Genomic DNA, 25,604 nt, shown 5'->3' on the forward strand with positions numbered 1-25,604 from the left:
AATATAAAGTATTTTTTAGATAAATTATAATGATATTTTGGTATTTTATTAATATTAAAATATAAATTAATTTTTTAATTATTTTTAATATTTTTAATTATATAAATTATTTAAAATACTTTTTGTTTTAATGATTAATAATATATACTATTTCTAAATTCATTTCAAGAATATATGTTAAGAATAAGGTTGGATACGCTAACACGTGATAGTATTTAGGTGTGTCTAAACATGTCTAAAGAAAAATTTTTATTTTTTATTAAGACACGGTTGGACACAGAAGACACGCGTGTTGGACGAGTGTCGATGAGTATCGTGTCCAAAATATGTCTAACATATGGACACGACAAATCAAAAAGTGTCAGTGCTTTATAGATTTTTTTATTTTTAGTACTAAAAATAATGGATGAAAATTTAAAAAATATAATATATTTTATACCATAAAAAAATATATAAAAGAGTTATAAAAAAAGTTGTGCAAATATCATTTTTCATATATTATAACTATGGGGCAGCTTTTGAACACTAGTTTGGTTTCTTGGGTTTGCTGTTTTTGTTTTCTGTATAACACCAAAAAAAATTTTACTTTCTATATCATTTTCCATAATTATTATATATATGGGATAGATCTTGTGAGAATAGATTGTTTATGTGAAAATATAATTATTATTGTTGGATTAAATTTAATGACGAAGATTAAATTTGCTTTAAAAGCTAAAATTAAAATTATTACTTCTTCTTTTCTTTTTTTTTTTCCGACTAAAAATGGAGTTAATGGGATAAAATAGTAAGTTAATGGGTCTCTTATATTATAAACTCCTCACTCTTTTTTGCTTTCTTTGATATATGGGACTAACTTCAATACTTTTTACACTTGCAACATTAACAATCTCCTCCTCAAGTATGAGTCCTCCACATCAAGCATCAACTCCCCTCTAACTCCTTCATCATATGAGTATTCGTCCATCATGCATAAGATGAGAAGACATCACATTCAACTCAAAACCTTAATGTAGTAAATTAATGGATCTCTTATATTATAAACTCCTCACTCTTCCTTACTTTTTTTGATGTGGGACTAACTTCAATACTCCTCACACTTGCAACATTAACACTTTCTTTTCTTGCATTTGGATGCCAAAAATAAATCCTCAATTTTCTTCTTGTGTTGCGTTATTCCCTTCACTATTAGTCTCGTCACTATCGTCGTTGGCACAACTCCTCTCTAAGTTTTTATTGTTGCTCCCTTGAGCTGTTAGTTGCTGCTCCTCTTGCCCAGCTTGTCTTAGAGACACAACGCACAGATTTCACGCCGGGATTCATTCTGTAAGGACGGTCGCTGTAAAGCCATGTCGTCTTCGACGCCTCCTTTGATTTCAGTCATTTCTACAACACACGCAAGAAGCAAGCTAAGGAAGAGTTGCACTAGCTAATAGCAAGTAGGCCCGAACAGAAGAATCTACGAAAGTTAGAAACTTCGTAGAGTGGAGCTGTGGCAACGATGACAGTGATGAACACAAGGAGGAGCGATGATAATGATGAGACTAGTAATGAAGAAAATAACACAGTACAAGGAGATGTTCAAAAATTAAAATTTATTTTTGGTATTTAAATCCAGCAAGAGAAGAAGAAGAAAATACAATGTGAAAAAAAATCTCACTTTTAGTCAGAAAAAAAAATAATTTTAGTTTTAATTTTAGTTTTTAAAATTGGTTTAATCTTAGATATTCAATTTAATCTAACAATAATAATTGCATTCTTATATTTTTCATATAAATAACCTATCTCACTTGATATATATATATATATATATATATATATATATTAATTTTAACTTTCAACCTATTTAAGTAAAATCAATCTAGTAGGTAATATTGTAGATTAATTTTGGTCTCAAAAAGACACAAAAAAAAAATTTTGGTCTCAAAATACTTGGTCAACATTGGCGGAAGAGTGGTAGATTGGCAATAAGTAGTCACTATGGCTCTAATATAGCATACTATGTTGGAAAAAAAGAAAAAGAAAAGGAGAAAGAAAAAATGTAAAAACGTGTTTTGACTGTGATAGAGTTTTTTAAATTAGAAAATAATAAAAACAGTAACCATTATTTATGACAAAAAAATAACTAGAATATTATTGTTAATTATCATGGAGTTGTGGTTTCAAATTTTCATACTCAGTATCGTTATTGTTAAAAATTAAGAGATTTAAAATATATATATGTATATATATATATATATATATATATGATACAAGGTATAATTTAAGAGGAATGTTAGGGGCAGTAACTTTTATGATTTGTAGCCATCAAATAGTCATCAATGATGGTTTTAATAGTGTGAGATTGGTGTGAAATTTTATCCAATAACTCACTTTTCTTTGGACCAGAATTTAACAAAATTGCTGGCCTCTAGACTTTTCCATAATTTATTTATAGGAATTTAGTCAATTACAAAATTAAAGAAACAGAAAGATAACTATTTAAGTTAAATTTAATATGAATTCAAGTATCTAATATACCATTCTAATTATTAATATTTAAATATTCTAATATTCTTTTTTAAACTCGAATAAGAGCTAATGAGATCAACTTGAATTTAGATATTAAAGTGCGAAATTTAATAAGATGATAAATTTTGATAAAGATATCAATAATTTGGTTTAGAATATTTATAGAGATTAGACCAGTAGCACTAATGAAAAGTCATTATTAAACAAAATGACACTCATTTTCGATATGTTTAATGTGTTCATGAAAGATATAATTATGAACAATTTAAATAGCATTTTTATTATCATTATAGTAAAGATCAATTGAAAAAGACTAAATGACTCACATGTCTTTAAGAATTGAAGCTAACGAATCGTGACTACTTAATAGGGGTGTTTAAAACCAATCCGGACCGAACTAAACCGAAGGACCGAACCGAAAAAACCGAAAACGGAATTAACCGAAAATAAAAAAACCGAAAAAAACAAGTTGTTTTGTTGTTTTTTGCGGTTCGGTTCGGTTTTTAGTTCTTACCACCAAAACCCTAACCGAATCGAACCGAACCGGTTCTACAAAAATCCTACAAATTAAAAACTACCTACCCCACCCACCAAACGAGTCCTAGAGGTGTTCTACTGTTGCGCGACTCCCTCCATCCCCAAATCCCCATGGAAACCTAACCCCCAAATCCCAGATCGGAGCCAGCCTGAGCCACCATATCTCACCCTCTGCTGCCTGCGCACCCACTCACCCAGCCACGGAGCCAGCCTGAGCCACCCACGTCCTTGAGTCTCGAAGCCTTCCTCCAAATCCCACCGCCGAAGAGAACAGATCCCCCACCGCCGGTGCACCACGAAGACGAAGACCCAGCTCAACACAGCACCTCGCCTGGCTCGTCACCCACTGACCCAACAGCCACAGGGCAACACAGCAGACAGCACCGACGGGCGACGATCAACACAGGACCTCCAACCTCGCCGCCTCCACCCAGCAGAGTTTCTGGGTTCTGGGTTTAGGGTCACCCACAATCAAGACACTGAAGACAGCACCTCCCAGCCTCCCACCCAGCCACCGATTTAAGTAAATATGGAGCCCCAGCCATCTATTCATGTAATCTTTATTGATGCATTGTTGGTATTGCTGGTTATTGATTTAATTTATTCAGTTTAGGGTTATTGTTGGTATTGCTGTTTACCATCTATTCAATTTATTGTTGGTAATTTGGTCTTGCTGATTTATTGTTCAGTTTAGGGTTATCAGTTTATTGTTCAGGTTTTGTTCAGGCATTGCTGGTTTATTGCTGGTTATTGATTTAAACTTCAGTTTATTGCTGGTTTCTGTCCTTAATTTAGTGTTCAAATTATCAGGTTTTATTCAGTTTAGGGTTATTGTTGGTATTGTTGTTTACCATCTATTCAGTTTATTGTTGGTAATTTGGTCTTGCTGATTTATTGTTCAGTTTAGGGTTATCAGTTTATTGTTCAAGTTTTGTTCAGTTTATCAGGTTTTGTTCAGGCATTGCTGGTTTATTGCTGGTTATTGATTTAAACTTCAGTTTATTGCTGGTTTCTGCCCTTGATTTAGTGTTCAGATTATCAGGTTTTGTTCAGTTTATTGCTTATTTATTGCTGGTTATTGATTTAAACTTCAGTTTATTGCTGGTTTGTGTCCTTGATTTATTGTTCAGATTATCATCTTTTGTTCAGTTTATTGCTTGTTTATTGCTGGTTATTGATTTAAACTTTAGTTTATTGCTTGTTTTCTTGGTATTGTTGGTTATTGATTTATTGTTCAGTTTATTGCTGGTTTCTGTTCTTGATTTATTGTATTTGTTTATGTAGTTTGACATAAGTTCAAGTGAGAATATGGGCAACACTGGATTGCCTCCAGTTTCTATTCCGAATGAATCAACAAGCATCAGATCTCCGACTGCATTGCATCCTGTGCCAGCTCCTCATGGAAGCTTGCTAGTAGAGGCCGAGGGAAAAGGCGGGCTGTTGAAGAAGCTCCCGTTGATGACTCTGCTGAAACTGAGACCGACGAAAGTAAGAGAAAACCTTGTAGACCTAGGTCTTGGACATGGGATCACTTTACTAAAGATGAAACTAGTAATCCACAATATCCTAGAGCTAAATGTAATTGGTGTGGGGCTAGTTATGCTTGTGATACACATAAAAATGGCACTAGTAACATGAAAAATCACTGAAAAATCACTTGTTGTCACAATGCAAATAATTTTTGAAGGAGGCATTAGATCCTACCCAAAAGATTCTTTGTTTTCAAGATGTGGTAAAAGATGATAGGAAAGGGATAGGTAGTTCACTTTCTACCGTGTCATTTGATGTTGATCGTTGTAGACAAGCGCTTGCTAGAATGATTATTGTGGATGAATTACCTTTTTCGCATGTTGAGGGGGAGGGTTTTCGTTATTATACGAGTTGTTTGCAACCCAAGTTTCCAATTCCTGGAAGGCTCATAGTTGCTAGGGATTGTTAAAAGCTATATTTGAATGAAAAAATTTAGTTGAAGTATGTTTTCTTTCAACCAAATCAAAATGTTTGTTTGACAACTGATTGTTGGTCATCTATGCAAAACTTGAACTATCTTTGCCTTACTGCTCATTATATTGATGCTAATTGGAAACTGCAAAAAATAATCTTGAATTTTTGTGCTATCAAGAATCACAAGGGAGAAACAATTGGTAGGAAGATTGAGAGATGTTTGTTGAGCTGGGGGATATCCCGGGTTTTTCTATCACTGTTGATAATGCTAGTTCAAATGATGTTGCACTTTCTTACTTGAAAAATAGAATGGAGGATTGGAACTCACATCCATTAAGGGGAGAGTTTTTACATGTTAGATGTTGTGCTCATATTTTAAATCTTGTTGTGAATGATGGGTTGAGAGAAATGCATGAGTCAATTTTAAAGATTAGAAATGCAGTTTGGCATGTGCGTGCATCATCGGGTCGTACTGAGAGGTTTAAAATTATGATTAAGGAAGCTAGAATTCTGAAAAAAGGCACTGTCCATTTAGATGTTCCTACCAGGTGGAACTCTACCTTTTTAATGCTTGAAAGTGCTTTGAAGTTTCAAAAGACATTTAAACGATTGGGGGAGAGAGATTCTGAATATGCTATGATGGCTGGTGGGATTCCTAGGTCTGAGGATTGGGAGAACGCAAAGCATTTTGTCAAGTTTTTAAAAATATTTTATGAGGTTACTAACAAAGTTTCTGGTTCAACATTTGTGACATCTTCTCAACACTTTAATGACTTTTGTAAAATATTGTCTACACTTAAGCATTGGATGCGAAGCTTAGATACAGTACTTTTAAGCATGGCTGAGAAAATGAAGTCCAAGCATGATAAGTATTGGGAAAATATAAAGAACACAAACATGATTATTTTCATTGCATTTGTTCTTGATCCTAGGTATAAGCTTCAATTGATTAAGTGGAGTTTTGAAAAGTTGTATGAAAAAGAAGATGCTGAATTCTTAACTTCAAAGGTGAAGGAGACGCTTTTCAAGGTGTTTGATAGCTATAGGCTGTTTGGTGGTAACTATCAAAGGTCTACTCGGCAAGATCCTCCTGAAATTAGCACACAAGAGCTTGAGGCACATGAAACTTCTTTTGCTATGGAATTTGAGAAGGAAATGCAATTCAATGAGAGTGTTAACAAGAATGAGGTGGAGTTATATCTTATGGAGGCATTAGAGAAGAGTGGCGTGCAATTCGACATTCTAAATTGGTGGAAAGTGAATTCCACTAAATTTTCAATTCTTGGGCAGATTGCAAGAGACGTCTTAGCCATGCCAGTTTCCACAGTTGCTTCAGAATCGGCATTCAGTACTGGAGGAAGGGTGTTGAATAATTATAGGAGTTCTCTAACTCTGATGACAGCTGAAGCGTTAATTTGTACCCAAAATTGGCTCCGAAACTCTCCAAAACTTGTCCTTGAGGAACTCATCGAGGAATTGGAGAAGTTGGAATTATGTATGGTTAAGTTTCTACTTATAATTTTCTTTATTTTAATCTAGTTTTTATTAATATATATTATTTGTTATGATTGTTTCTTGTTTTATATATTGTGTAGAAGTTGCACCCACTCGTGATCCCAATGAAGAAGATTCTGGTGTTGAGTCTGATTTAGTACATCTTGTTAAGTTGTTATGGTAGGAATTGTTCTCCTTATATTATTATTATTATTATAATTATTATTGTTATTGTTGTTCTTGTTGTTCTTATTATGTAACTGTTTTTTTTTATTTCAGGTTGGTTTGCATTAAGAAGTTTAGCTATTTTGTTGGAGAAGACACCATAACTTTGCTATCAGTTTAATGACAATTTATTTTTATTTTCAGTTGTGTTGACTGTTGAACTATTAAACTTCTTTAATTGTCGTATTTGAATTCTGTTGTCGTTATATTTCATTAGGTCAAGACTTTGTTAGCTATTGTGTATTTCGATTTTTCGATTTCAATGTTATGACTTTGCATAATAGTATGGTAGAATTTTTTTTGATTTGATTGAAAAAACCGAATAAACCAAACCAAACCAAACCGATTTTAATTGGTTTGGTTTGGTTCAAATGACCTTGACAAAAAAACGGAACCAAATCGAACTGCAGCTTAATTAAACGATCGGATTGGAAGGCTTTTCCCTCAAAAACCGAACCAAACCGCACCACAAACACCCTACAGTACTTAACAGAGGTGTCAACAAGAACATCATATTCTACTTCGGTGCTAGATTGAACAGTAAATTTTTATTTATTGACGCACTAGAAGCTAAGTGAATTACAAAGGAAAAAATAGTAATCGATAATAGAACAATGATTAGTAAGGTCAATGGCTGAATCAACATACGAATATGCTTGGAGGGTCAAAGAAAAATGTTCAGAACTTCAATACAAAAGAATATTTAAAGAATGACAACATATAATGTGTAGAGTGTGAGTTAATAAAAATTGATTGCGCCTCAAAAGATGAATACCATCATCAGAGGAAACAACTTCAAGAACAAAAAAATAATTGAGAGATTTGAGATCTTTTATCTCAAAGTGGAGCTTGATAGGAATGTTAAGATCATTGATACCGATAATATCATCTATAATAATGATCATGTCATCAACATACAACAATAAGAGAACAACACCATGATCACTGTTGCAAATAAACCAAGCAGTCTCATGAGGACTATAAGTAAAATCAAAGTTACAAATACTGATGCTAAATTTCTCAAACCATTATTGAAAAGATTGCTTAAGCCTATAGAATTCCTTATGAAGAAGACAAATTTTGTTAGAAAGAGAAGAATACCTTGGAGGAGATTTCATGTAGACTTTCATTTTAAATTACCATTAAGAAATATATTTTTCACACATCCATCTAACTGAGGGACCACTTTTATAGTGCAGTAAATGGCAAGGAGAGCTCGAACTGATATGAATCGAAAAACAAGAGCAAATTTTTTTCATAATCACTCTTGAGTAGTGCATTCTTAAGCAACCAAATATACCTTATATATGTCAATAGAGCTTCAAAACAAGTCTTGATCTTGTAGACCCATTTGCTTCCTACAATTTTTAGTTAGCAGAAGAATCAACTAAGTTCTAAGTATGTATGTTCTTTATCTAATACAGATTGGTCTCTAAAAGCAATAGTTACCAGTCAAATAGGTCCCTAAGTATTTGTATTCTTAGACAAGAAAAATTTATTTGAGAAGGATTCATTGTAGACCTATTTATCCCACTAAAATGCAATATTTTTAGTAGCTATGAAACAACATTATTTTACATGTTTAGATGGAGATCTTTTTATCTACTACTAACAATAACACATGACATCATCACGGCTGCATGACTCAGTTAAAAGCTACATAAGATCTCTCTATTAGTAGTCAATAAAATTGACTAATGGTGGGATCTACTTATCCTACCAAAGTAAAAGTTTAGGAATTTAGAAAAAATGTCTCATGTAAAATCTATTGAGAATCTATTTAAGTATACACTTTAATTTTGTTACCTTTTCTTCGATTTTAAAATTAAAATATAAATTCAAAATATTTAATTATTCTGATTACGTGTAAATCTAAACTTGAACTATTTTTTTAACATCATTGACGTTGTGATTGATTATAGCTTAAAAACATATAATAATTATATTCCATGTGTTTATTATGTGGTTATAGATTTCTTTTTGATAATTTTAAATAATTTGTACCCAAATTTCATAAGCAATAAAATCAAATTAGCATGTTGTTACATGATTGATAGCCATTGCACATTTGGTTATGACAAATTAAGTGTTGGGAATAAGATACCATTCTTCCTTGAGAAAACACCTTTGACAGAGAAATAAAATAGACACAATCACAACACAAGAATTTAACGTGGAAACTCCAATTACCGGAGAAAAAACCACGGCCGTTGTCAAATGACAACCAGAGAATATCACTATGTGAAAATTGTTACAACACATAGACTTCTTTCTCTCTAATACCGGCACCCAGTACACCCACACTCTCTCAAAGTAAATATCTAACTACACCTCACAACACTCTCAAATCAAAGAGTATAGAGGAAAAGAAAAATCAGATACAAGCTTAAAATATTTCTGACTGGTGCAAAAACAAATGGAGAACTTAGCCTCATATTTATAGCCTAGGCCACCCACTCCATTTGCTATCCTAAGCAATGTAGGACTAATTCAACCAAATCCTAACAATCTCCACCTTGATTGAAATAGTCACACATCTTCAGCTTCCATTGTCAACACCGACAATTCTTTGCTGCCATTGTCTATACCGACAATCATAGTTCAGAGAACTATCATACTCCACCATGAAAGTATACTCACTTGGAATTAGACCACTCCAAGCATTTTGCCTTAGTACAGATCGAAACTTTGCTGAAAATTCATGGTGCAACTTCCAAATTGGCTTTTCCTGGAAGTTCTTCAGCCATCGACCTAACTCCGCCGCACACCTTGCATCTCAACGCCAACCAATGCCCGTGTGCAATTGTGGACCCGATTGCCACAACTTATCCTTATCCATGGCAGTGCGGCAATACCATGAGGATACTTCTTGTCTTCAACGCCTTGTGCAAACCTGATTGTATCAACACATCCTTGACTTGTATTTGCCACAAGCCAAAATTGATTCTTCCATCAAATTTCTCTATTTCAAGCTTCACAGCACTTGAATATCCTGACATTGTTGCAACCGTATACTGGAATAGTATAACTCAACTGTAGACCGTGCACTAGGAAGGGTCCCCAGGAAAGAGAGGTGTGTCACAATGGACACACTTAAATACCAAGTCTTTCCTTAGCCAGAACCTTTCCAAACTCTCACAGTGTCACACTGCCTTCCAGCAACAACAACAGCAACCAAAGATCAACCTCAAGGCATAGGACAAAATTCTTTTCTGATGTGGAAGGTCAGACTAGGCTGCAACCACAGAGCATACTAAGAATAAATCCCACCGAACCGAAGCTCTGATACCACTTGTTGGGAATAAGACACCATTCCCCCTTGAGAAAACACCTTTGACAGAGAAATAAAATAGACACAATTACAACACAAGAATTTAACGTGGAAACTCCAATTACCGGAGAAAAAACCACGGCCGTTGTCAAATGACAACCAGAGAATATCACTATGTGAAAATTGTTACAACACATAGACTTCTTTCTCTCTAACACCGGCACCCCAGTACACCCACACTCTCTCAAAGCAAATATCTAACTACACCTCACAACACTCTCAAATCAAAGAGTATAGAGGAAAAGAAAAATTAGATACAAGCTTAAAGTGTTTCCGACTGGTGCAAAAATAAATGGAGAACTTAGCCTCATATTTATAGCCTAGGCCACCCACTCCATTTGCTATCCTAAGCAATGTGGTACTAATTCAACCAAATCCTAACATTAAGTTAGTTGAGCTTAGTTTATTAGTTGGTTAGAGTTTTGACTGAAAACCTGTGCAGCAAGTAAGCTTTAATGCTTTTATAGCCAATGCATTGTTTCTCTCAAAACTAATTCATCCCTTATCCCTTCTCTTCTACTTTCCAGAACCTTCCTCTGCTTCTTTACTCATTCTTGATCTTCTTTAGCTTCTTTCTTCATTTTTCTCTTCTCTTCACCTCTAAGCTTGCACGACAGAGATGATGAGAGTGATTTCACCCCGATTCACACTTATTCAACATAGTGCGGTGAGCGTAGATCAGAGGTAAAGGCTCTGATCATGAGCACTAATGTGAAAGGTTTAACAACATTGAAGTTTGAATCAAAGTTGTGGTTTCTGTTATAGCATCCAAGATCTTGAAGCTTGCAAGATCGATAAATCCTCAATTTCCAGAAAGAATGGCCAACCAAATCTCAAATTCAACATTCAAACACTTGCAAACCTTGTTAATCAAGTTAATCAATTGCAGTCAGTAGCAAATCGAGTGAACACAAGTCTAATTATGGATTCAATGAGTCAATATTTCTACATCCTGGTGAGAGTCCAAGAACTCCTTTAATTTATGTAATTTTAGGTTTCAGTAACTATCATACTTGGGAGAGCGCTCTGTGTAGAGCGTTGAGATCTAAAAATGAAATTTGTTGATGGAATTTTAGCTAAACCATCGGAAGGCGATCCAATGTTTGATGCGTAGGATAGATACAACACATATATGGTGTCATGGTTGAATTTGTCTTTAAGTCTAGAGATAGCACACAGTGTGGTATGGATGAATGTTGCTATAGACATATGGCGTAGTTTAAAACATCGCTATAATCAGGGAGACTCTTTTAGAATGGCTGAGTTACAAGAAGAATTGTTTAACATAAGGCAAGGAGACCTTAACATCACTGCATGCTTCACCAAATTGAAAGAAATTTGGGAAGAGTTAGATCATTTTCGTCCGATTCCAGCATGTAAGTACTGCGCTAGAATATATGACTGTGGTATAGATGTGATGAGAAATTACCAAGAAGATACCTATGTAGTGAGGTTCCTTAGGAGACTAAAATGCTCAGTTTGAAGTAGTTAGGTCCCAGATCATGTTGATGAAGCCGCTTCCAACGGTGGATGCTAGCTTTTCACTTTTGTTACAGCAACAGAGATAAAATACATAAATCATTGAAGGGAAAGCACTAATAACCACTGGTGACACAAGAGCCAATCAAGACTTTAACCCTCGGATTAATATGGCCACTAGAGGAGGTAGAAGCTTTAGAGCCAACGGTAGTAGAATGAATGGAAGAGGAGGCAAAATTCAAACCTACAGGCATTGTGTGTTTTGTGGTAAGAGTGGATACACTGAAGATGTATGTTATAAAAAATATGGATACCCACCCCACATGAAAAATGGTGGTAGCGGTGACATCATCAACATGGTTACTGATTTGAATGGTGAGAATGTAAGTAATAACACTCAGGAAGCAATTAGCAAGTTAGAGGCTCAATTCTCTGTAGATTAGAGAGCAGTATTATTGGCACTTCTTGAAAGGGAGAATAATCAACAGTAGAGTCATAACACAAGTTCTAATCACTATTTTCTCTACCATTAAGTCAAGGTATTGCATTCATTATGTCGTTGGCTACATTTAGTCTAAATTAATGGGTCATAGACTCAGAAGCTAGTGAGCATGTTTCATTTTCATTAAAATCATTCAAGAATTTGTTTCATATAAGACCTATACGCATTAACTTGCTTGGTGACACTCAAACAGTTACTGATGTAGTTGGAACAATAGAATTTAACAAGACATTTCATCTAGTGCATGCATTATACATTCCCAATTTCAAATTCAATCTCATTTTAGTATCAAAATTGACTACTCAAATGAAAATGTGAATGCATTTTCAATGATTATACTTGTGAGATACAGGATTACCTCTCTAAGAAGATGATTGGAGTAGCTGATTAAAAAAGAGAATTATATACATTTGAGAGTTTGACAACTATTGCATCACCATCATTATATACAGCATTGACATCATTGAGTAGGCCTCACAACTCCAATAAACATGAAGCAACAGTCATATGGCATTTTAAACTAGGACATATACCATTTCAAAGAATAAATGTAATGTAAAAATCTTATGAATTTTTACCAAATAAAGAATCCCTGTGATTCGTGTCGTTTTGTTAAACAGAAAAGGTATAGCATTTTCACATAGTTTATCTCAATCTTCAGTTTTATTTAACCTAATGCACATAAAAATATAGGGACCTATCGGAACATCTTTCGTGGGAGGTCACAATATTTTTTAACAATCATATTTGATAGGAGTAGATATACTTAATTGTATTTTATGAATTCCAAAGCAGAAAAGGTTTTCCTTATGCACAATTTTGTCAATTTAGTGCAAACTTAATATGATAACACCATAAAAAAAAATAAGAACAGATAATGGTCTTGAATTCAAAATGCCTTCTTTCTATAATTCCAAGGGCATCATTCATCAAACAAATTGTGTTGAGATCCCTTAATAGAATAGAATTATAGAAAGAAAGCACCAACACATTTTGAAAATCACTAGATCTTTGATGTTTCACTCTAATGTACCCAAGAATTTTTGGCATTTTGCTGCAGCTCATGTAGTTCACTTAATCAACAAAATTTCTAGTGTATCTCTCAATCATGTCCATATCAAATTTTAAAAAATTAATTACCTAAAATTAATTACTTGAGAGTGTTTAGCTGCCTTACTTATGCATTTATATTGATTGCACATAGAAAGAAATTAGATGAAATGGCTAAAAAATGTATGCAAATTGGTCACAAAATTAGAGTTAAAGGTAATTTTTTATATGATTTATCAAATAGAGAAATATTTTTGTCAAAAAATGTTAGTTTTTATGAAAATATATTACCATTTATGTAATCTGATAACTCCAAATTAGTATCACAGCATCATGCAACACCATACATTCCTACATCTCATGCATTCTTTGATCCTTTTGACTCATCATCTCATCCTAAGCTTATTCATAATAACAAAAATTACACACAATCTGGTACTTCATCACATGCATATCATGCTGCAACTCATGAGCCTTAACATACCACTACACCCATTGAGTTAAGCAGAGTTGTTCTTTGAGGTTTAGCATCTGCTACCTCACCATCATCACATCAGCATGCATTACATTAAAATCATGAAAATCATGAGTTGAATTTAGGGACACGCAGATCACTTCGGCCTAAGTGACCACCATCTTAAGACTTTCACTGCATGTTAGTTTCCTCTAATAGTTCAGCCACTAACAACACCACATAGAGATATCCCCTCTCACAAGTAATCTCATATGAGTACTTCATCACATGCATATCATGCTGCAACTCATGAGCCTTAACATACCACTACACCCATTGAGCTAAGCAGAGTTGTTCTTTGAGGTTCAGCATCTGCTACCTCACCATCATCACATCAGCATGCATTACATTAAAATCATGAAAATTATGAGTTGAATTTAGGGACACGCAGATCACTTCGGCCTAAGCGACCACCATCTTAAGACTTTCACTGCATGTTAGTTTTCTCTAATAGTTCAGCCACTAACAACACCACATAGAGATATCCCCTCTCACAAGTAATCTCATATGAGTCATAGTTGCATCCATGCATTTGGAACCCAAAATTTATGATGTAGTTGTTAAGGACCCAAACTGAAAAGAAGCTATCAATAATGAGCTTTCTGCTTTGGAGAGAAATGAAACCTGGACACTTACTACATTGCCTATTGGGAAGAAAGTAGTGGGTTGTAAATGGATTTTTAAACTCAAATTGAATTCTGATGGGTCTATAAGGCTGCGTTTGTTTTCAAAGACAGGACAGAACACGACACTGAGACAGAGACAATAGGACGGAGACACTAAAAATTATTGTTTGTGTATTGTGTTTGGATACGATGTACAAGACACTAATGTAATGTCCAGTATTATGTTTGGATACATATGGACAAGACTAAAATATTATATGAAATGACTAAAATAACCATATGATTTCAAATTTTCTACATCAAGTACAAAGTAATTTAATAGAGAATGAGAGTACGTAGACGAAACTTGAAAAAATATTTGAAGAGACAAAAAATTTTAATAAAAAAATATATAATAGTATTTATATTAAAATAAAAATTATAAATATATTTATTTTATTTTTAAATTTATTATTAATATGTAGGAATACATATGGTTAAGATTAATAAAAAAATAGATCTGAGTTTGATTAATAAAAAATTTTGTTTAGGTTAATAAGCCAAATTAATTTTAAATAAAAAATCAATTTTAAAAAAAATCTATTTTTACATGAAAAAAAAAAGTTTTTGCACATAAAAATTTATTTTTATTTAGAAAACCAATTTTTTTAATCTAAAAACTGATTTTTTTTAAATTATATAAAATCAATTACAACTTATAAATTATTTTTTAGCATTTTAAAAAGATCAATTTTACCTTTAATAATATTTATCTTTCAAAAGTTTCAAGACTAATTATAGGAAAAATAAGAAGGGATAATAGTGGAATAATAAAAAATATCTATGGACAAAAAGGAAAACAAAATTTATAAAAGAGTCCGTGTCCACTCTTCCAAATCCCGTGTCCATCATTGTCCTTCGTAGAAGAGTGGACACAAAAATATAAAAAACTGTCCCGGAGACAATGTGTTCCGTGTCCATGTCTCTGCTTCCAAACACATTCTAAATATGTACTGTCCATGTCTCTGTGTCCTGTCTCCGAAAACAAACGCTACCTAAGAGACATAAAACATACTTAGTGGCACATGGCTTCTCTCAAACCAAGGGTATTCTACAAAGACACCTTCAGTCCTGTGGTGAAGATGAACACATTTCGAATAGTTATGGTCATCACGGCCGCCAAGAATTGGCATTTGTACCAATTGGACATTAACACAACTTTTTTACATGGCGATCTTGATGAAACTGTCTATATGAAACCTCCACTAGGCCTCAAGGTTCCCTAACTAAATTTAGTATGCAAATTAGATAGATCTCTTTATGGGATAAAGCAAGCTAGCCGACAATGGAACACAAAGCTTGCTGGTTCTCTAACTAAGGCTGGTTACTTTCAATCTAGACATGATTACAGCATGTTTACAAAGAATACTCCAAAGAAATTCACTGTGATTTTGGTGTATGTTGATTATTTGGTGGTTGCAGGGAGTGACTTTGATACGTGGTCAAGAGGGCATTTTCGTCATCTTAGAGCTAAGGGATGGAATGATAATCTTATCATATTCAAGGATCTGAATTTTAGAAGAATTGTGCCATGCCAGTCTTGGACATCAAGAAGACCAAGAGTCCGTCTCAAAAATAGTGGTGCTGAAAGGGCAACAATTCATAAGGGCCATCGGATTAAGGCAAGACAACAAGAAGCCCAATAAAGCTTTTCAAATTCAATGGGAGGCATAATTTTTATTAATTTTCGAATTTTAGTCATTTATTTTTAATTTGTTTTGCGGTTAAAGTTTGTTAGAAGATTTGTTTTAGTTTTGATTTGCTTAGTAGTATTTTTAGGAATTTTAAATTTAAATCAAATCTGATTTAATCCATTAAGATCAAATCTTATTTAAATTAGTTATCATAATTTTAGGAATTTTAAATTTTAAATCAAATCTGATCTAATCCATTAAGATCAAATCTGATTTAAATTTTAAATCTTATTTTATTTTTTGTTAGTTTGTTAGGGGCCTATTTAAACACCTTTGATGAGACCATTTGGAAAAAACTTTCGATGAATAAAATTTTCTTAGTGCTTTATGCACGTTTTTTTAGTGTGATTAAGTGAGGTGAGTGATTTGCTTCGCTTGTTGCATGGAGAAGATTGAGTGATTCAATTTTCATCCCTCTGGTCTAGGTTGTCAATGATAGGTTCTTTGAAGGTCTAGTAGAGAAAACCCTTTCGGTGACCTAGGTTGCTAAGAACAGATTTTTTAGAGGTCTAGCAGGAAAAACTCCATTTATCTATCCTTTTGTTTTTCTTATCACCGGCCCACTTTTTTTAGCTGGTTACCCAGATCGACTCGACAAGTTTAGTCCTGTTTGCTACCCTTATATATGACATCATATATTAATTTAAAATAACATTTTTGTAGGTTAAACAAACTATTACACTGATTGCGGAAGACTGTCAAAAAATATTGACCTTTATATTTTATAAAAGAAAAAAAAATATAAACTAAGATAAAGATATTTTTTAATCATATCGTTTTTGGTACAAGACAATTTATGTTATTAAAAATATAAAATTATCTTCATTAAATGATGCTAGTATAATATTATCATAATAATGATGTTTATCTTTTGAATGGCTAAATATTATCAACATCTTTTTGAGATTATGTTAGTCTTTTTTTCAATAAATTAATTGATTACATATTTTTATTTCAAATTATATAATAATATTGACTAAAAATAATGAAAATAGACTCTCTTAATTTTTTTTTTAATTGTAGTTATAAAACGTGATCTTTTATCATAAATTTTTTAGATAAGACAAACAAATATAAAAAATTTAAATAATAAAATATCACACTTAATAAAATAATCAAAAAAATAAAAAATTCATCTCCCAAAATAACTCCCACATAAATGACACTAGTCTTTTATATTAGAATTCCCGCTGAAAAATTAAATAAGAAAGAAAAAGAAAAGTAGATAAGAATGAGAAGGGTGGAAGAAAATGGTGAAAATTATGGTATAGATTGAAAGAAGGGGCCCACTGCTTTTAGTCCCGGCAGCCACCAAACAGAAGAAAAGCCCTCATTTTTGGCTTCCTAACCCGTCCTTCTTTATAGTTTCATTATTATATTTTGTCATTTCACAATCGTTGACAGTCATAATGTGCTTCCGCGTATAGAAACTTCACTTCACCAAACCAATCATAGCCGTCCATTTATGCTCGTCCAATAAAAAAATTGTCTATATCTTTAAAAAAATCTCTAAAATAAAAAATTATAAAATGATAAAATAAAATTAATCATCATAATAGAGATTAAAATTACACAAATATTATAAATTAGAATTGATTCATATCCTGAACATTTCTATATAAATCGAATCAATTTGACTCGATTTGTCTTAGGGGTGCACATGGGTCGACGCGGCGCGAAGACCCGGTCCGGCCCCAAATATTTTAGAGACTAATTTGGTGTGATTTCATCGGGTCTATAGTCGAGTAAGGGTCTCAAAAATAGACCATATTATTATTTTGGATCGAGTCCGGGTCAATGTGAACTCGGCTTTACTCGCTCCAGGTGCACCCTAAGAAAACTAAAAAAGATATATATGTTTTAAATTAATTTTAACATTATGTTATATTAATTATAAGCTTATTGTTTGATTTTTAATCACACTTGTTGAATTAGAAAATAGATCAAAAAAGCATCAAATTAGAATTTATGGACAAATTGAAGTTCAAATATGTATATCAACCTTTTTGGTAACAAATTTTTTCTTTATTAACAAGTACATTATAAATAAGTTTCTTTATAAATAATTGTTAAAACTTTAAAGACCCGGTTTTCATCCGGTTTGGACCCGATATAGTTGTGGTCCGAAAATGTTTAAATTCCATCGGGTTTATGACCAGATTATGGTCTAATAAATAGATCCAGTATATATTTAGGGTCGGATCTGGGTTAGGACAAACCCAGTTTCACCCAACCCATAAACACCCCTAATTTGCACTATTTAATTACATGTAAAGCAAATTAAGTTAATTCGATTTACAATGTATATACTGTACCAGTAATATCGAATCAACTTAATTTGATTTACTATTGATATAACACATACCCTGATTCGATTTACTATTGATACACATTATTGATAACTTAATCGTTTATCTTTCATTAGTTTTAAAAACATAAATATCAATAACGAAATATCATCCATTTAAATTCCAAAAAATATAAAAAATCAAAGCGAATAAGAATAGAAATCTAAGATTTTTGTTTTAGTTCAAATTTCAGAAAATCTACATTGTTACAAACTTATGAATTTAAAATAAAAAAATTCAAAAATTATTATTCTTTTAAATCATTAGCATCTAAAAAATTGTTATCGAGACTTTAATGTTAAAAAAATCATTATAAAATATAGTCTTCTAAGATGACATAAGAGTTAAAACTTAAATTTTTTAAAAAATAATTAAAAAAATTATTAGTGGTAGATATTTTAAATATTATAAATACATAATAGCTGATTTAGTGACTGATTTTTTATGTACGTACAAAAAATTTTGAAAAATAAATAAATAAATATTCTCAATATTTTAAATAGAGAAAGTCTAAGAGATTAGTATTTTTATCAAAATCTGACCAGCTCCCACACCATTGGATGAAATCTCACACCATTAAAAATATTAATGATAACTAATTAATAGTTATAAATCACAAAAATTGCTGTTCTCTACCACTCCTCTTTTAAATATATAACTGCCAAGAATATTTTAAAAATTGTGTGTGTCCAGTTACGCTGCGATAATTTGTCACAATGAAATTTAGTTTGTTGGTCTTTTTCAATTTAATTTCTCTCTGACTCTTTCATACCTAGCTTCCGAAGAGAAATGGCGTCGAATTCAACAGCAAATGGTGATCCTAACGTGGATAATACAATGACTTGGGAAGATGCATGCTGGTACAATTGAAGTGGCATTTGGGACCGCCCTAAGGCCTAAAGTGGTGGTGTTATGTGTTGTCGAATTGGGTGAAAACATGTTTTGATGAGAATGTTGCAAAGAGTGTAGGAACCAATTCAATGTCACTCTGAGTTCTAAACAGCATTTCCATGCATTCCATGATAATATCAATATCTTATTTTAAATTAGGAAACCATTTTAAGACGCGTATGGACAAGACGGGTGCTAGGTGGTGGTCTGGTGACCATGAGTGAGACTGGGGATGGAGGGGTGAAGGAGGGGTGGCATACTGTGATGAGGAGGATGATAGACGATGAACGCAGGTTTGCCCGTGGAGATGAGAGAGGATGTCATAATGTTGATAAAGATGACCATGTGGTATATATATAAAAGGGATAATATTGAAAAGAAAAAAAAAATAGTTTGACTAATTTTGAGTGTTAAAAAACTGATATAACAGCAGAATTGAAGGATTTTTTTCATTACGTAAATAAAAAATTATTATTTAAAAAAATATTATTTATCAGAATATTTTATTTTTTTTTTGGCTCTACACATAGTTCATCTAATATGTAGGCGATCTATGTCAGTTTGTGCCCTGATTAGGCGATCTTCGCCTCCTCCACGCAGTTCGTCAGTTAATAAGGCAATTTGTAGACAATTTAGATATAATTCACCGCAAAAGTAAGTGATTTGATCTCCTTTCACACTACAAAAAAGCGTCAAATTGTGAGTTTTTTTTTGCGGCGATTTTTTATTTCTGTAAAATACGTCATGACAGTATAAAAAATTGATACAATTTCGTATCCTACTATTTGATTGTTTGGAAATATATTACGGCAGTTTGATCCTTACATCACATTTTGCAAAATTTTTTTTAATTTTGTGGCAATTTAGAATCTCTAAAATTCGAAAAGCTAAAATAAAAAATATTACAGAAGTTTAAAACTTCCTACAAATGGGCAATTCAAAATAAAAAAAAACTAATCAAAATTTACCTTTTATCAACCAAACTAATTTAATACATCTTTAATTGATTGTATAATTAACAAAAATGGATAAACATATTTTTTTAAGATTGAAACTAATTCAAAAATTAAAAAAAAAAACTAAGATAAAATATATAAATCTATGATAGTTAAGAGCTACAAATTTAGCTCATTAACTAATTTATTATCATTCTTTACAGGAATGCGAACTATTCACAAATAAATTAGTGAATATTCACATGTAAAGAATATGATGTTGCGTGAGTGAAATATAATTTTAAAAATAAATTAGAGCATTCAACACCAACAACACATATTCTAATAATCCAACGTTCACAAGTACTTCAATCTCTTTAAATTATCCATTATGCATAATATTATTCAATTTAAAAAGCTATACAATTTGAAACCTGCTTAGAGGTAATTGTATAATCCACTAATAATTATTCACTGTAATTGTCTAATACTAATAATTGATCAAAACAATATGATACACAAGTAAATATGCAATTTAAAAGGCAAAGTGTTATAGAGGCATATTATTGAACCCTTGACATGCATGAATTTAAACAAGAATAATTAGCACAATTCAAGCAAATCAAATGCATAGATTCTTTAATTTTAAGCACAGCAAACCAAAATCAATCAAGAATTATTATCCAAATCATCAACAATACCAAATTCAAGAACTAGAATAATATGTTTAAAATTCAGTATATAAAGCTAATTCTAATTTAAAAATTCTAACTCAAACTAAGCTAAACCTAAAAATTCAGGTCTAATTAAATTTAAACTAAATTCGAACAACAAAATTAAAATTAATCTAGATATTTCATCAGCTATAAAACCAAAAAAAAAAGAAAAGAAAATGGAACCTAGTGCAAATTGACAAAATAAGTTGTAGAGAGAGGAGGAGGATGCTATTTGAACTTAAGAAATGATGCTGCTAGCAGTTGCAATGGACAGACATGTTGAATATGATGGCACAAAAAACGATGGCCAGAACGACGCTAGTAGTGGCTTTGCAAGGAGGGTGGATGCAAAGAAAGTAGTGCCAGTTGATGAAGGGTGCGGTGGGTCGTAGCTTAGTGGTTAGGGATAAATAGAGAGAAAGGAAGAAGGGGGAAAGTGTGGCGACAATGACAGTGCACCGGCGATGTTGTTGTTGGCGTCGAAGGTAGTGAACAACATTGCAGCGACACAAATGAAGAACCGTGCGATGTGAACATTAAGCAGAGATGAACAATGGTGAGCGTGAAGAGCTGCCAAAGAATAGAGCCACTATGAGCAGGTGAGCCTCGGAGGAGCAGAACTAATGGCAGATTTAAAGGCAGGGCTGAAGAAAGGGTCGCATGTTTGGGGGGAATTTTTGGTTTCCCAGGTTCGAAAATTTTGGTTTTGTGGGTTTGAGCAAATAATGGAGAAAACTAAAAAGTTTGTAGGTTATAAATTCTTAATTTATGTCGGTTTAAAGAATCCTTGCAATTTAGAATGAAAATCGCCGTTAATTGAATTCCGAAGATAGCAAATATATAGTTTTTGAGTCAATTTGCAGAAGTTTATTAAAATCCTTTTTATATTACCGAGTTAATATTCAAAATCGTCCCTAAAAGATACCTCGATTTCCATTTTAGTCCCCGAAAGATAAACTTAATCAAAATAGTCCCCCAAAGATACCCGAGTTAATCACGTTCGTCCTTCCGTCATATCCATCGATGAGTTGGCTAACGTCTGCTGACGTGTGACGTTAACTGCCACTGTGGCAGACGCCTACGTGTATTCTGCTATTGTTGACAAGGTAACTATGTGAAAACAGTTCAAATCAGTCCCTTAGTGTTTGAACCCTAATCCTAATTTCAAGGATAAATACGTTGCGTTCAACAATCAGAGGGTCATAGGCTTGGGTAGACGTTGAAGTTGTTGGTTTGCAGAGAGGATAGAGGCAGCAAATGGAGGTCATGACAGTGGTGTGTCATTTCCGTCGAACGGCAGCAATGGTTCCAACGCTTCAATGCTAGTAATATGTTGCTTCAATGTGTCATTTTGATTGAACAGAGAAAAGCTGATAAGCCCGCACCTGCCGGCACTCGTTGCATCGATCAGTTCTTCCGGAAGCCTGAAGTCCAAGTTGCTCCCGTGGCAGATCCTGAAGCCGAAGCTTTTACGGAAGAAGAACGAAATAAAGTTTTCTTGTATGATCGAGTTAGATATCCTACATTCTAAAACACTATTCTTATACTAGAAAAGATGCATCTGAAAAGTATATATTACACAGTCTAATTGTGTAATGGAATAGTGAGAAGCATTTTAAAATTCACAGAACATGTAGCATTCAAAGAAAGGCAAAACAAGTATTGCAAGAATATATATTGATGCATGTGTAAAAGTAGATTCGAATTTAGGACCTAATCTTAGAAGAAAGGTTGGCCAATGTTAAATGCGTGACACTTAAACATAGTATTAGAAGCATCTGGGCAGAGGATAGGCAAAATTGTGAGTCCTCTAGATACTTGAGAAAAATGAGAAGTTGCAAAATATTTTTTACAGTTAATCGAGTAATGGCATAACTGTCTATAGATAAATTTTCAAGAAACACCCAACAGAGTAACAAAAAGCACACCATAGCAGCACACAAGATGATAACAAAAACTTAAAGAATTGCAAGAAACAAATCATATTATACAGTTCTAGCTTCAATTATGTTGACCAATTATTTGAGCATTCTTACACTGGCACAGTTTACTTTCTCATTGCCATATTTTTTCTAGTATGGTTCCATTCGGTTTTTCTAGTATCTTTCTCATACACCGGTTTTAAACAAATACTAATTTCTATATCACCTTATATTGTTCAAGAAATAACTATGCCATATTCATCAAATTCTTGGCTCCTCTAATATTTGTTGGGTTTTAGCCATGGGAAAAGAAGAAGGTCCAGAGTCAAGTAGCAGTTGAGCGAGATAATATGTATGTATCAAGACCAAGCACCAGCAGTAGACATATTCCAAATAATAGCTGTAATGGAGCTCTAGATAGTCCTATGCCAGTGAACAGAAGGCTTCCCATCAGTATCCATCAATTTGGATCAAACAGCATAAATTCAGGAAATCAAGCTATATCCTTCATTAATGATGGAAGGAAGATGCAAAGAAGAAAGATGTTTGGTGAATCTGGCATTCCTCCTCATTCAAGAGACGAGGCATCTTCTGTGATATCAACACATTCTGGACCATTTTCTCCTTAAATTTTCTTTATTTGAAATATAATTTGAGTGAGAATCACCTGTAGAAAGCATGGTTTGCAATAAAACTGTCACCAACCTGCAAAAGAATAAATATGAACTCATCATGTATAGGATTTTTTTTTTTTTGTATTTATCTCTTTGCACTTGAATTTTCTAAATGAGTGAGACCTTGTTAGTTGTATACCTGTATATAGATTAATTTCTTTGTCCATTGCTTTGTTTGTAACTTTGCTTCAAGTGTGCTAAGCTGCTGCTAGGTCCCCAACAAAAAGTGAAATCATTTTTCAGGTTTGCAGATCCAAGTGGAAGACTTGAATTGGATATTGACAAGAAAACCATAAACAACAGTTTATTATAAGCTGTTCTAAAAATCGAAGCTGATACAAACAGAATTTACAGTTTGAATAGAAATAACAACTTGACATTGTAAATGCATGATAATCATAAAAAACAGTTTCGCAGATCCTAATGATGACGTGTAAACCAAAGAGCAAAGTTACTAGTTCATTTACAAAACAAATCATCAAAAAGAAGAAAATCAAGTAAGCCCTACATGGATAAAGATACAGGCAATACAGAAAGAAAGGAATTACCCTTAATCAGCTTGAAAATTAGAATCACATCTCGCTATGGATGTACAAAAAACCTAAATTGCAGAGAAATGAAAGACCTGGCTACAATCTTTAATTAATCTCTTTTCTTTTCGTTCTTCATTTTTAAATTTTTTCCTTTTTTCCAAATAGTATAACTATAAACAAACTCAACCTAACACTCATCTACGTGAACTGCCGCTTCAGCTTCGGCAGCAACTTCAGCTCTGGCGTTAGCTTCAGCTCCAGTAGCTTGGGCCTCAGAATCAGCTTCGGGAGCAGCTTTAGCTTCAGCATCAGCTTCCGCAGAAGGCTCAGCTTCAGGATCTTCCACAGGAGCAGCTTGGGCTTTAGAATCAGCTTCGGGAGCATCTTTAGCTTCAACATCAGCTTTCGCAGGAGCTTCGGCTTCAGGATCTGCCACGGGAGCAATTTGGACTTCAGGCTTCCGGAAGAACTGATCGATGCGACGAGTGCCGGCAGGTGCGGGCTTATCAGCTTTTCTTTGTTCAATCAAAACGACACATTGAAGCGACATATTACTAGCATTGAAGTGCTGGAACTATTACTGCCGTTCGACGGAAACGACACACCACCGTCACGACCTCCATTTGCTTCCTCCATCCTCTCTGCAAACCAGCAACTTCAACGTCTACCCAGGCCTATGGCCCTCTGATTGTTGAACGCAACGTATTTGTCATCGAATTTAGGATTAGGGTTCAAACACTAAGGGACTGATTTGAACTATTTTCACATAGTTGTCTTGTCAGCAATAGTAGGATACACGTAGGCGTTTGCCACGGTGGCAGTTAACGCACACGTCAGCAGACGTTAGCCAACTCATCGAAAGAGATGACGGAAGGACGAACGTGATTAACTCGGATATCTTTGAAGGACTATTTTGATTAAGTTTATCTTTCGGGGACTAAAATGGAGATCGATGTATCTTTCAGGGACGAATTTAAATATTAACTCTATATTACCTCTGCAAAATTATATTTTTTTTGTAGTGCTACAACAGTAAAATCTAAGTCTTTTGCCTATAAATACTAGTGAATTGGAGGTCTAAGCACACCAAGTTTTACTCTCTTCACTTCTAATCTCCTCTTTCTCTCACTCTTAGTTATATTTATCTCTAAAATGTGTCAAACATCGTTGTTATCAATTCATTATGTTAGAGAAATAGTATTCGATCAAAATAGGTCTGGTGTATTTAGTTTTGCTCAGACAATCTTTGTCTACATCCCAACTAAAGTAAAATACTAAAATGTCTAACGACGTTGAAAATTTTTTATTACACACCATTGATCAACAATACACAAAGCGAGTGAAAAAAATTTATTGTAGATATCCGAGTGAAGCAAATGTCCGCCATGGTCCCTCCCTGTTAGAAATGCACCCAGCTATAGTCATGCAACCACTAATGGAATCTCCAACCGTTTGAAACCTAGATGATATGCCACATCTTGCGGAATAATTGTCATCTTCTCACAGAACAAGCAAAATGTGTGACTCCTACCACCACCTCCCAACTAAAGCAAACATTAGCATCCAATTGTAGTTCTATTTAAGCATGTACACTACATGTTTAAAGCTTACTTATATAAGATATGGCCTCTGGCCTGAC

At 33.4% G+C, this 25,604-nt stretch overlaps 1 protein-coding gene across 1 annotated transcript; it reads right to left on the bottom strand.

The window, feature by feature from the left end:
* Positions 1–24,152: 24,152 nt before the first annotated feature.
* Positions 24,153–24,515, bottom strand: LOC148565914 (uncharacterized). The gene has a single exon (XM_088487301.1). It carries the CDS (start codon positions 24,513–24,515, stop codon positions 24,153–24,155), a length of 363 nt encoding a protein of 120 aa, XP_088343427.1.
* Positions 24,516–25,604: the final 1,089 nt, after the last annotated feature.

This window comes from Arachis ipaensis, chromosome B5 (assembly GCF_059453495.1).
Source record: "Arachis ipaensis isolate K30076 ecotype BB chromosome B5, ASM5945349v1, whole genome shotgun sequence".
NCBI lineage: Eukaryota > Viridiplantae > Streptophyta > Magnoliopsida > Fabales > Fabaceae > Arachis > Arachis ipaensis.